Source organism: Monodelphis domestica, chromosome 2 (assembly GCF_027887165.1).
Source record: "Monodelphis domestica isolate mMonDom1 chromosome 2, mMonDom1.pri, whole genome shotgun sequence".
NCBI classification, from domain to species: domain Eukaryota; kingdom Metazoa; phylum Chordata; class Mammalia; order Didelphimorphia; family Didelphidae; genus Monodelphis; species Monodelphis domestica.
In genome coordinates, this window is record NC_077228.1 from 319675305 (window position 1) to 319688999 (window position 13695).

The 13695-nt window shown below is 32.1% G+C and overlaps 1 protein-coding gene across 2 annotated transcripts in view; it reads right to left on the reverse strand.

Moving 5' to 3' along the window:
• LMBRD1 (LMBR1 domain containing 1) overlaps positions 1–13695 on the reverse strand; it is a 291538-nt gene that overhangs the window by 114595 nt on the left and 163248 nt on the right. For both annotated transcript variants that reach the window (XM_016431147.2, XM_001372997.4), the window contains exons 6-7: positions 8317–8402; positions 3173–3246 (exon numbers count right to left, since the gene is read on the reverse strand). In XM_016431147.2, the coding sequence (XP_016286633.2) occupies positions 3173–3246; positions 8317–8402 (160 nt within the window). The remainder of the gene's footprint in view (positions 1–3172; positions 3247–8316; positions 8403–13695) is intronic.

Sequence of the window (13695 nt, forward strand, 5' to 3'; positions counted from 1 at the left end):
TTTTAATCCAAACTTATTTGTGCTTTCATTAGTATGGTGAACTACAGGTGAGCAAATTCTATCAATGCAGATCAGCAAATGCTCTGCAATTTATAGTCTTAAAGAGTTACCTAGGGGCACTAAGAGATTAAGTGACTTGCCTAGGTCACAAAGTCAATAAGTAACGTCTTCCTGACACCAAGGCCAGATCTTTGTACATTGCTCCATTTTCAAAGAAGTTATTATCAATATAACCAACCCTTTTGATGAATCAGAGACATTACTGAAAACATTAATTATTGTACTGTCCTGTAATGCTCAAGGACAACTACAGTACATAAGGCTAGTTATTTCACCACTAAATTAACATCCTGAAATTGCTATGCTTTTAAAATTTGTCTTCTCTCTCTACTATCAGTTATTTCTAAATGGTTGTCTTTATGCAGTAGAACAAAGGACTTAAAGATAGATCCATACCACACCTTCAAAATGAAGTACAATGATTTAATGATGACTTTTTTACTCACTGTTCAGAGCTTCCAGATTTACTTCTGGGTTTGCAGCTGTGTACAGGTAATGTGACCAACCAAAGATAGCACTTTTTGGTCCTCTGGGTAAGTGTTCTAGTGCTACCATATAAATGTTTGCTAAAGAGAGGGCCACTGATTAAGTACAAAGGCACATAGGAAACAAACTAAAATTTTAAAAAAAATTGGATTACTGAATCATTATAAGGATCCTAAAATATTAGATTTCAAACAACCTTATTACCAAATCACACCAATTCAGCTTAATGTCAAGTGCTTAATAAGTTAATGGGTCCTATAAACCATAAAACAGTATAAAAACATAAGATAATCATTATAAATGAGAAAAACCATTCCGTAGTCCCTGCCATATGATCATCAAGGAAACTCAGAAAGTCCCAAAATAAGAGACCCAACTGATGAAGTCCTCTGAATTAGGAATATTATGTGTCCTATTATATTTTTTTCTTTAGGAAAATCAGATTCAATTTCAATCATGTGGACTTAAAATGACTGTTCTAGGATGACAACTTGATTTTACAAGGGCATCTTAAATTTTTCACTTTTTCATATATATGTAATTTTATTGTCACAAAAACCCCAAATAAGAAAGTCAACAAATATTTATTAAATAATGTGAACATTGTGCAAAGCACTGAGGATTCAAAGAAATTTTAAAAAAGCAATTACTTCCCTCAAGAAATTTACAACCTAATGAGGGAGACAATATACACAAAACTATGTACAAACAAAACAAACTCAGGATAAATGGAGATAATCAACAGAGGGTAGATACTAGCATTAATAGGAACTGAGAAAGGCTTCTTTCAATATGTAGGATTTTAGCCAAACCTCGAAGTAAGAAATGGAAGCTAGAAGACAGAAAGGAAGAGGAAGAGAATTCCTGGTCTGGGAAACAGAGAGCCAGTGATAATGCATAGTTCAGCAATGGGAGAAGTGTTTGAGATGAATACATGTAGGAAAGGTATTACTGCTCTTAAGAGTAAAAAAAATTGATTCACAGGGGCATCTAGGTAGCTCAGGGGATTGAAAGCCAGGTCTAGAGATGGGAGTTCCTGGGTTCAAATCTGGTCTCACACACTTACTAGTTGTGTGACCCTGGGCAAGTCACGTAACCCCGATTGCCTAGTCCTTACCATCCTTCTGCCTTGGAACCAATACATAATATTGATTCTAAAGTAGAAGGTAAGAGTTAAAAAATTTTTACTTTTTAAAATTAAATCACAAAGATGTAACACCCAAAGTTAGTTATAGTATCAAGATAAAAATTTAGGATTTCTGACTTCCAGAACCATGTTTTTTCCTCAACTAAGCCTTTTTGCCACCTATCAAAACCAAATTAGTCTGTAAAAAATAATCATACACACACACACACACACACACACACACACACACATATATATATCTCAAATGGCAAATTCTGTATAGAATAAAACTGACATAAATATCCAAACACCTGAATAAATAAAAGAAACAATGACAGCTTTGTTTAAAATCTTTAATAACATCAGGATATTTGAATGATTAAATGTAGCAAAATTATCCTGATAATGTGCTATTTTACAAAAAAATTCAAATCTTTTTCTGCTGAGAGGAAGCTATATTGGAACTATATTGGAACAATAATTGAAACTTTTTTCTTTGGCAATGGCTAACTTTCGAAGTATGAATCTAGAACAAAAATTAAATGTTATAAATCATTTTTAAGTTCAAAAAAATATTAAGCATTTAGCACTCTCCTGGAGTGTGAAGTGGAGAAATGTTTAATCTTGAGTTTCCCCTAACGGTATATAACCAAGGAGATATTGCATAGTTCACATAAAAACTATCTAAGTTCAATCTTATCTATTAGAAAAACCTCAAGAGAGAAAGGATATGAATATACAAGAGTTACATTGCCAAAGAGCACTGAGTGAAAGCAAAATAAGTATATTATAGGATGTAATAGTCTTAAGTGTGGTAAGTGATTGTGGTAGGAAATGGCCCTCATGAGACATGACAAAGTGTGACAACTACTTTAGGTCACTGCTTCTGACATTTCTAGAGATTAGGCACCAGAAAGGGCTGCACCAAAACCAGAACAAAATAAAATAAAGCAATTACATAGATAGTAAAAGAGGACAGGATGAGAGCAACAAATGTATAAACAGAAATGGGTTGGAAGAAGTGGCTCAAATTTTGTATCCCAGAAGAACTACTGCTTAGTAGGAGACAGAAAGAATAAAGAAGGAAAATACAACAGTATAATTCACAACTGATGATATAGTAGTTATGCTATCCTGGATAGTAAAAACATTTTAAAATAAAAGCCAATGCAAATCTTTTCTATTTTTCTTCAGTTAGTTGTTTCACCTTTATTCAATGCCCTAATAATGACAAATTTAGCTGGTCTTTTCTAGTTCCAAATATATAATGCTATAATAATCCATGAGATGACAGTCAAGAAAAAAAAAAGCCAAAATTATAATGGTCAAAACATTTCTGTGTTCAAGTTCAAAGATTTTCTTTTCCCCTAACAGTATAGTATTCCTAAAAGCCTAATGTCTCTAAAATGACAAGAAAAAAACAAATTGCATGAAATTGTGCAAATATAAAAATTATTTTAATAAGTTTCTGGAGTAAGGAAACAAATCAGTGACACTTACTGTGTATGTGATAGCTGCCAGCATTCCAATCAAAGTAAGAGAACTGATGGAGAATGACAAGGCAGCTAAACCATCTGCAATTAGAAAAAAGAGACTGGTGAATATTATTTAGATATGATTTTTCAATAATGTTTTTAACTAAGTCATAAAGGAGCAAATAAATGATATGTAATCTACTTGACACTCTATTACTAATTTACCAAAAAGATGCAAAGATAAATATAGAAATGATAAAATCTGCTACTTAAAAATCCTTTTGTAATAGCCATTTTTAATCTACCTTTTACAGATTGTAAGATCCCTGGCAGAAAAGAATTTCTCTTCATCTTTATATCATATCTTCTTCCTCCCTGACCACACCTTGAGCTAGCTCCAAAAATACCTCCTATATGGCTAGTGCCAAATAAAATGTTGAATTTAAGCAAATAAAGCATCTTTCCTGATGTTTATAGAACTGAAAAGGGAAGTAAGAAGTTAAGACATTCAAAGAAATGTTCTCTCAACTTTGCACATGCTTCCTCATTGTTCCTTAATAGAAAAATTATAAGCAGAGGTATTAAATCAAAAAGCAAAGGAGATAATCTTACTATAATGTATGCATCCATAAACATTTCTTTAGCTTATGTATTATTTTGCAAATTATTTCAATATGAATCAAAATAAATAATAATAATACTCTGAAATAAACAGTAGACTTGGATCTGAGTTCAAGTTCAGATTCTGCCTCTTACCTAAGGTAAGTCACCTTAAATTCTCTAAGCCTTAGTTTCCTCACTTATAAAATAAGGGAGTTAGTCTAAATAACCTCTAAAGTCCCTTCCAGCTCCAAATCTATGATCCCATGATATGAAGGAGCTAAGGTTTTGTTTTTGAAGGTTTGTTGTATCTTTTACTCCAATTATAAAAGAACAAAATTATTTACTTGAGGTACATTTCATTATTTTGAAAAAATAGTAATAAAGATCATCTGATATAGAGATTCACTTCAGAAATAACTTTAACATATTTTTTTCCAAAAATCAAGGGATATTTTTTTAACCTTGCATAACTATATAAATGAAACTGACATCAAAAACTAAACTACTTGCAAATAATTAGCCTGAAGATTTGAATAATTATGCATTTAAACATTTTGTTTAAATGGAGAGGCATAGAGGCATCATGGAGAGAGAGAAGTAGTCTCAAAGCCAGAAAGACCTGAGTTCAAAACTTTCCTCTGATACATACTAAGTGTGACCATGGCAAGTCACTTAACCCTTTTTTTTAACTTCAAGAAACTCAAAGACTAATGAGTAGTTACCAGTATGCTTTCATGAAGATAGTTTCATAGAAATTCTTATTTTGACAAAACCATTGGTATAGGGAACTGTCAGCTGAGAAAATTCCCTCTACTAGCTCAGAACAATAACTTCCCTGCAACTTAAAGTCTTAACAAATTGCCTACAGCACTAAGTAGTTAAATAACTTTCATAGGGGCAACAAAACTAGCCTGCATCAGATGTGGAACTTCACCCCAAATCTTCCTAGTTTTGAAGCAATTGTTCTATCGCTATGTCATGCTGTCTCTTAATACTTCAACTAAAATTACATTCTTAATATATTTAAGAATATAAAAATGTATTTTAAATTAATTTGACTTTTAATTTTGAATTATTCTCTAATAGAAAACCTTTTAAAAATGATAAATAGAAGCAATAATATTCAAATTAAACACTGTACTACACCAATAACTATGCTAATTTGTATATGAATCAATGCTATTTGTTCTGTGATGACTTCAAAATTCATCTTCATGCTTTAATAATTACTTTATTTCTGTTTCTGATGTATGTACTATGTTTAGCCCACTGATATAATTTTGAATCATTTTATTTAGTTCTTTCTATATTTCTCTGTCTTTGTATTTTATAATTGTATTTCACAAAGCTACCTCTTCTTCACTAGAATTTAAAATGGAAATGATCTTAGAAATATACTTTTTTTACTTTCTTCCTTTCCCCTTCATTTTGTAAATGAAGAAGCTTTAACCAAGGTCCCTTGAAGTAAAATTCTATTTATTCAATCTATGCTACCATTGTGTTCTCATTAAGACTTTAGGTATTCCTCACTGGTCATAAAGAGATTTTTAAAATACTTTGCTATAACTGTTCTTAAATGAAGTTTTCCTTTTCTTTTAAAAAATCAAATTAGCTAATGGCTTATTTATTTTTTCTTTGGAAAAATTCCTAGTTTTATTTATTAATTCAATGGTTTTTGCTTTCAAATTAGTGATTTTCAGTAATTTTAAATGAATAGCTTGCTAATTAATTTAGTTGAACACCCAATTTGTACATGGACTCTACCTCTTATTGATAAAAATGTTTAGAGATGTAACTTTCCTCCCTAATAACTGTGTTAGCTGATATGTTGTCTCATCATAAATCCTTAAAGAAATTATTAACAGATTTGGTTTTTTGACTCATCTGTTCATATCTATCTATCTATCTATCTATCTATCTATCTATCGACTGATCTACACTTACAGTTTTCTCTTGGGATTCTATAGCAAATTCTTTTGGTTTTCTTTTATAAACCCTTACTTTCTATTCTAGTAACAACACTAGACAGAAGGGCAAGGGCAAGGCAATAAAGATTAAATGATTTCCCCAGAGTCATACATCTAGGAAATGTCTTGAGACAAGATTTGAAACTAGATCATCCAAACTCCAGATCTGATTGTCTATCTAGATTCCTAGCTACTCCTCTACCCTATATGATAGATTCTTAATAAGAATAGGGAAAGAGAAGCAAAGGTATTCTCTAAAGGAGAGTAACTAATACACAAGAATCCTAATAGAGTAGGGAAAGGGGGGCCTCAAAAGTTAATTTCTCAAAATATAAATAAGTGTAAGAAAGTATGCATATTCTAGAAAGCAAAATTCTTTACATTAATAAAGTAAGGCTGTTTTTTGCTAGCTAATGCAAAAATTCTAAGTAATATATTCTTATACACATTATAGATATATTCTCTCTATATATCTATACATATATAATATATATATATATAATATATTCTTATACACAATATTCAAAGAGAAAGAAAGAAGCAGTACTACGTGCCAGGTACTGTGTTAAGTGCTTTACAAGTATTATCTTAAGGTTATGGAATAACCTCTTCAAGAGCAGGAACACAATTTTGTTTTTCTTTGAATTCCCAAAGCTTAAATATAGTATCTGGTACCTAGTAGACACTTAATAAATGCCCATTGGCTTAAGTTTTCTTGTAAATGCTCTTGAAGAGGTCACAGTCAAATAGGGGAGGTAATATGCAAACAGCTATGTACAAAGAAGATATAGAGAAGATGAAATGGAATTAGCTCAAGAGGAAGACAGCATTAAGGGGAGCAGGAAAGCCTTCTTGGACTAGAAGGAACCCTGGGAGCCAGATGATAAGAGACAATGAGGGAGACTTCCAAGTGTGGGGGAAAGCTACTAAAATGTATGAAGCAGAGAGAGAGAGAGAGAGAGAGAGAGAGAGAGAGAGAGAGAGAGAGTAAAATAATCAATTTAAGATTAAAAGCTAAGAGGCCAATCCAAATAAGAATGTAATAGAATGTAATTTATTGATTTTACCCCCAATTCTTTAAACAGTATCTAAATGTTTTAAAAGAATAAATAATAAATCAAAGGAAACTAGTAATTTACTCTGTCCTAAATAGAATCAGGTATTATATTCAATGTAGTTTTTTTTAGTATGCATGGAAGCCACTATCTCTATTTTTACTAATAATAGCAAGATATTAAAAGACAACAATTTACCAGATGAAATCTTGAGGGATAAACAAAGAAAATTAGGAAGTTATATAGCTGAACCTCTAAATTTTAATCTAATCATTTTCTTTTCATCAGGGTAAATAAAATAGAAGAGTTGTCCAATAAAGGACAAGTGTCTGTTAAAAATAAGTTGTTTCATTTACAGCTATTAAGTTTATATTGTATATAAAAAAGAATAATCATAAAAAGAACCTTTCTTGTGTTGAATATATATATTTTTGTGCAGAAGTCACTTGTTAATATATTGCAAAGTCAGTTGCAGTATTCAAACTACTGACTTCTATGAAAAAGACCACACTTAGCTACATGTTGAGTATCATGTTAGGCATTGGCAAGACAGTTCCTGCCCTCAAGGAGTTCAGGATAATAGTAAATAAAAATAAGCAGTAGTACAAATCTAGAGTTAAAAGGATCATAGAATCATGGACTTAACAATATAAGATACTAAGAAGTTATCTAGTTCATTTCCCATTTTTCAGCTGAGGAAAATGAGGCTCAGAAATGTGAAGTGATTTGCCTTAGGTAAGACAAGATAACAAATTGAAATAGAATTTTAATTCAGGTCCTCTTTAGGATAATGCTCTAATAAACCAAATGTAATATTTAATATGTGTATCAGCATATTAAAATAAAGGTAGTGTCATAAACTTAAAATAAAAATAGACTATTTTCTTACCTTTATAATTTGCAAAAAACATATGACATATATATATACATATTTGTAAAATAACAGTTGTCATATTGACATGGGCACTGTGCCCCCGAAAACTCAGAAACTATTATCAGGGAAAATCCCTTGCCTTTGCATCTTCTGGACTCTGAACTTAGAAACACCCAAAGAGCCCCGCCTAGGGTCCTGAGATGTTTATCCTCTTTGGTAGTCCTCTAGATTTAAGATGGATAAAGAGATGAATCGTTATGCCTCTAGGCAGACCCCAGTCAGAGGACCACCTCACCCCACCAAATGCCTGAGGGACTAATACTCTAGGTCACATCCACACCAGGACATAGCATGTGAAGAGTATAAAAACCCCAGAACTGATGTCGTCTGGGGGACAGCCTCTCCATCCATGCTGTCCCCATGGAGGAACAGCCTTTCCATTCATGCTGTCCTCCCAGGAACTGCTTCCCATCTTGCTGTCCCACCTTGCTATCCTCCTGGCCATTCTCAACATTATTTTCTAAATTAATAAATTTCTCTTTTTGTTTTTAAGCCAAGTTTTGGAGTCTTGCATTCTTGCAAAAGGTATCCTTCCCGAACCCCAGGGGTTCCCAAACCCCATAACAATATGGTTACTTTTGCTAATACTGTTCTTTAAAAGAATACTTACGACTACTTCCAAGTTCTTCAAACAGGAATTTCACTTTTTCCCATTCTGTGGAATTTTTGTTAGGGACATTCAAAGGAACAAAAGCACTATAAACAACAACAAAAAAAACCTCTTTAATCTATTTAATCTATTTAAATATATACAGCTTGATTACAAACAATTATTGAGATATCATTAATGGCTGTTTTGACCAGAATTTGATCCAAACACCCCATAAAAAAACCAATTGGTAGTGTATGAGGAAGGAAAAAAATTTTCTGATAAATTTCATTATGATAAAAAAAATCAACAAACTATCAAAACTTTGCTTCTGCTTCAATTTATTTTCCATTTATGCCAATTTGTACTTCTCTAATATTCAATACTCTTTTATGTAATTTATTTCTCACATATTAAAATGTCTTTTCAATATTAGAATTATATAAATTGCCAAAGTATGAAGGAATAAGTGGCATAAATGGATTTCATCCATTTAAAGAATAGTGCCTGAATTCCACTGAAGCATTCTTGACTATACTGAAAGCACACAGAAAACAAAGTCACAGTACTCCAGTTAAGATTAGATAAAAAACTGACAGTTGAGCTTCATTCTTACTAAGCAGTGCTAACAAAATCTTATTGCACCTTCCAATAACTCATTCTCCACAGCAATAGCTTTAAGATTTTCTCTCTTCTAAATCCCAACCCTCAACTACCCCCACCCTCACCCCACCCCACTCCCACCCTAATACATAAGAAACTTAGTATGAGAAGCTCAGTAAAATATTTGTATGAAACAGGGAGATAGGAACTGAGTGATAATATAGTTGGGTGGATTTGCAAATATATGAAAAACCAAATTCAGAAAGCAGTCATCACATTATAAACTTCTTTTTAAATATATATTCAACATCAAATTTAATTTTTAAAATTATTTTTATCTAAGCTAAAGGCAGATCTCTAGTAGAATGCCACAAGGATCTGTCCTTGGTTTTGAGCCACACACATTTTTAAACAATGACTTGAAAGCATACATGACCCTTTCGTAAAATGTATAGGTGGTAAAAAACTTGAGAGTATCAATGTGGAATCTAAGAGAACCCCAAGTTTGTAGCAGCCTGAAGTCTGAAGACCACCAGATTGACCTTGTCACATGAGAATTTATGAGGAAAATCCCAGATTCTGAGTTTCAGAATAACAATAAACCTTAAAGTACTTTAAGTGGAGCTAGAAGATTCAATCAGATGTTAAATACCCTTTTTGTCCTAGTAGGTTTTCCCATTATATAAAAGTTCATTCCCAAAATAGCCCAACCCTTGGCTAGATCTTTCCCTTTTGTGTCCATTGTAAGGCATCAGCCTCTCCCTGATAATCCTGTCTAGAACTTTTCATTTCTTTGTAGCCCTTGTACAGCCAATCAACTATACTCCAGTCTTCAGTTTCCCAAGAGGTATATGTTACTCCAATTTTCATGCTTCCTCAGATCTGTCATCTAGTTCAGGGGCACTCCCATGGATATGGTACCCAGAGTAGCCAGAACCTTGGACTCTATGTGTGGAGGACTAATCCCTCTCCTGATTAAAGACCTGTTTTTTCTGACTATTTAATAGTTCTGTATTTTTTCCAGTTTAACAAAGGAATAGTTATGGATAACAAAAGTACAGATCCAAAAAGATCTCACTCAGCAGGTTAGAAAGATGCATCACATAAATTAAATTTAATAAGATTCAATGTAAAAAAAAAGCTGATTTCTGAGTTAGAAGTTTATGTATTTAAAAAAAAAGATTTCTCAAAGAACTAAGGCAACAATATGTTTTGCCATATATCTGTGGCAAAGAGTACACAGACAGAATGATGGTCAGATCAAAATGTTACATTATATTTAGAGAAGATCCTTCACATGAAACCATTTCTCTCCTCTCGTAGAGGTTAGGAAAATGTTGGCAAATTAATGAAAATGAAAGGAGTTGTACCTTTGACTTTTTTCCAAGTCTGGGCTATGAACTTGCTGATGTTGTTGTTTGCTTGTTTGTGTTTGTCTGCCTTTTGTTTTTATATTACAATTTTTTCTGAGTGTCCCCCCATGTGAGCTTTCCCTTATGACACAACCACACACACACACACACACACACACACACACACACACACACACACACACACACACAACTTAGGCAACACCAACCAGCTAAAATCACATAGGAAAACATATGCAACACACAGCCCACCACACTCTATCCAAAACAATACAACAAAAACCTACTACTTCTCCAGCAAAAAAAAAAAAGGAAAGTTCATTTACTTATCTCTTCTCTGGAATTAAGATTAGTCATTACACAACATTCAATTTTATGCTTCCATTTATGCCATGAGGGTAGGGTAGTAATTATACTGAATATTTCATTTTCAACAAATCAGTCAAGAAGTCAATGAGTGATTATTAAACATCTACTATATTTCCAGGCACTGTGTTTAGCAATAGGATACAAAAATATGAAAAAAAGGCAAAAAATAGATGTTGATCTCAATGAGCTCACAGTTAAATGGAGGATATAACATACAAATAATTATGTGCAAATAAGGAATAAACAGGATAAGTTAAAGAATATCAAAGGAGGAAAGAAAGGTTCTTGCATTAAAGATGATCTGGAAAGGTTTATTGTAGAAGATGAAATTTTAGCTAAAAATTGAAGTCAGGGAAGGCAGAATTGGAAGATGAAGAGGGAATGTTTAAGAAGATAATTTTGACAGAGAGGAGATGTACTAGAGTACGAAAAGATTCAAGACAAGACTGGGCTAGAATCTCCCTCTAATAATATGTGAACTTTTGAAGTCACACAATGGATTCCAAAAATCAGCATTGCAAATATAAAATGAAAAGTCTTTCCCTTCAAGATGTACAGGTTGCATTCCTTAAAATGATTACAAACTATTCTAGAAGATGATGAAATATTGTGAAGTTTAATGATATCAGCATAATATCCACCTCACAAAGCAAATGTGGAGTCCTCACCATCACTGGGAATCACTTTTCAACCTGGACTCTGTTCTGTATCTCTCGAATGACAGTAACAAATACATTGGAGAAGCACACATCTCTTAGTTTTATACTTTCCCAGTTGTTTATGATCAGATGACCAATGAATAATATTATTTCTACTAATATTGTTTTATGTTCATTCTATTAATCTTCTAAGAAATCTTGAATGATTTTGTTATTTGGACAGGATATGCCTTGCAAAAAAACTTATAAAATGATATTTGGTTCAACAAAATAAAATACTTTTTCCTAAGTAAAATCTTCTGTTCTTTGCATCTTTCTGTTAAATGTGAAATGATAAAGTTGTGATCCACTGTTAAATATCACTTGTGAAATCCTGCTTCTTCCCTGTTAAATGACTCCTCAAAGATACCTTTAATTAATTAATGAATACTATTAATGAATGAATACTAACTAATGAATACTGAAGATTTTATAAAAAAATGAGAGTAATTATTGAATAAAAGTCACATGTTTTATTAATAGATGACAAAAATCATTTTAAAAAATAAGCAATTTTATGGTGGCAAATTTATAAAAATAAAGATTTCAGAAAAACAGGAAGTTTTACAGATTAATATTGTGAGAATTAAATTTTTATTGTTATAAGAATTTTTAAAAATAATACTGTAAAAAACAAGTTTAAAAGACTTAACACTCAGATCAACCACAGCTCCAGAGAATTAATAATGAAGAGTGTAGAGACACAGAATTTTGCAGATACAGCAGAAAATGTGAATGATGTAAAAATGAAAGCTATCTATCTATCATCTATCTATCTATCTATCTATCTATCTATCTATCTATCTATCTATCTATCTATATTTTTTTAAAACAGTGCAATATATTTTTTAAAAAATCACTAAATAGAGATAGGAGGCAGAGTTAAGATGTCAGTGTCAATGAATTGTCAATGAATAGGTATGCAAATTAAAAACCTAGAAAGCGAACAAATTAAAAATCCTCAGATGAAGACTAAATTAGAGATCCTAAATATCAAAGGAGAAATTAATAAAACTGAAAGTCAAAGAAATATTGATTTAATAAATAAGACTAGAGGCTGGTACTTTGAAAAAACAAATAAAATAGAAAAAGTATTAGTCAGTCTAATTAAAAAAAGGAAAGAGAAAAACCCAAATTGACAGTATCCAACATGATAAGGGAGACCCCACCTCTAGTGATGAAGAAATTAAGACATACATTAAAAACTACTATGCCTAATTATATGGCAACAAATATGTCAATCTAGGTGATATGGATGAATACTTACAAAAATATAAATTGCCTAGACTAACAGAGGAAGAAATAAATTACCTAAACAACCCCATATCAGAAAAAGAAATTGAACAAGCCATCAAAGAACTACCTAAGAAAAAATCCCCAGGTCCAGATGGATTCACAAATGAATTCTATCCAACATTCAAAGAACAACTAATCCCTATATTATACAAACTATTTGACAGAATAAGCCAAGAAGGAGTTCTACCAAATTCATTTTATGACACACATATGGTACTGATTCCAAAGCCAGGCAAGTCAAAAACAGAGAAAGAAAACCATAGACCGATCTCCCTAATGAATATAAACGCAAAACTCTTACATAGGATACTAGCAAAAAGACTCCAGCAAGTCATCACAAGGGTTATCCACTATGACCAGGTAGGATTCATACCAGGAATGCAAGGATGGTTCAACACCATAAAAACTATCTGCATAATTGACCACATTAACAAGTAAACTGACAAAAAATCACATGATTATCTCAATAGATGCAGAAAAAGCCTTTGATGAAATACAACACACATTCCTATTGAAAACACGAGAAAGAATAGGAATAGAAGGACCTTTCCTAAAAATAATAAACAGTATATATCTGAAACCATCACCAAACATCATCTGCAATGGGGATAAATTTGAAGCCTTCCCAATAAGATCAGGGGTAAAACAAGGATGCCCATTAACACCCCTATTATTTAACATTGTACTAGAAATATTAGCAATAGCAATTAGAGAAGAAAAAGAAATTGAAGGTATTAAAATTGGCAATCAGGAGACCAACAAGCTATCACTCTTTGTGGATGATATAATGGTTTACTTAAAGAATCCTAGAGAATGAACTAAAAAGCTAATAGAAATAATCAACAACTTTAGCAAAGTTGCAGGATACAAAATAAACCCACATAAGTCATCAGCATTTCTATATATCTCCAATCCATCTCAGCAGCAAGAATTAGAAAGAGAAATTCCCTTTAAAGTCACCCGAGACAATATAAAATACTTAGGAATCTATCTTCTGAGACAAACACAGGAACTATATGAATACAACTACAAAACACTCTCCACACAACTAAAACTAGATCTAA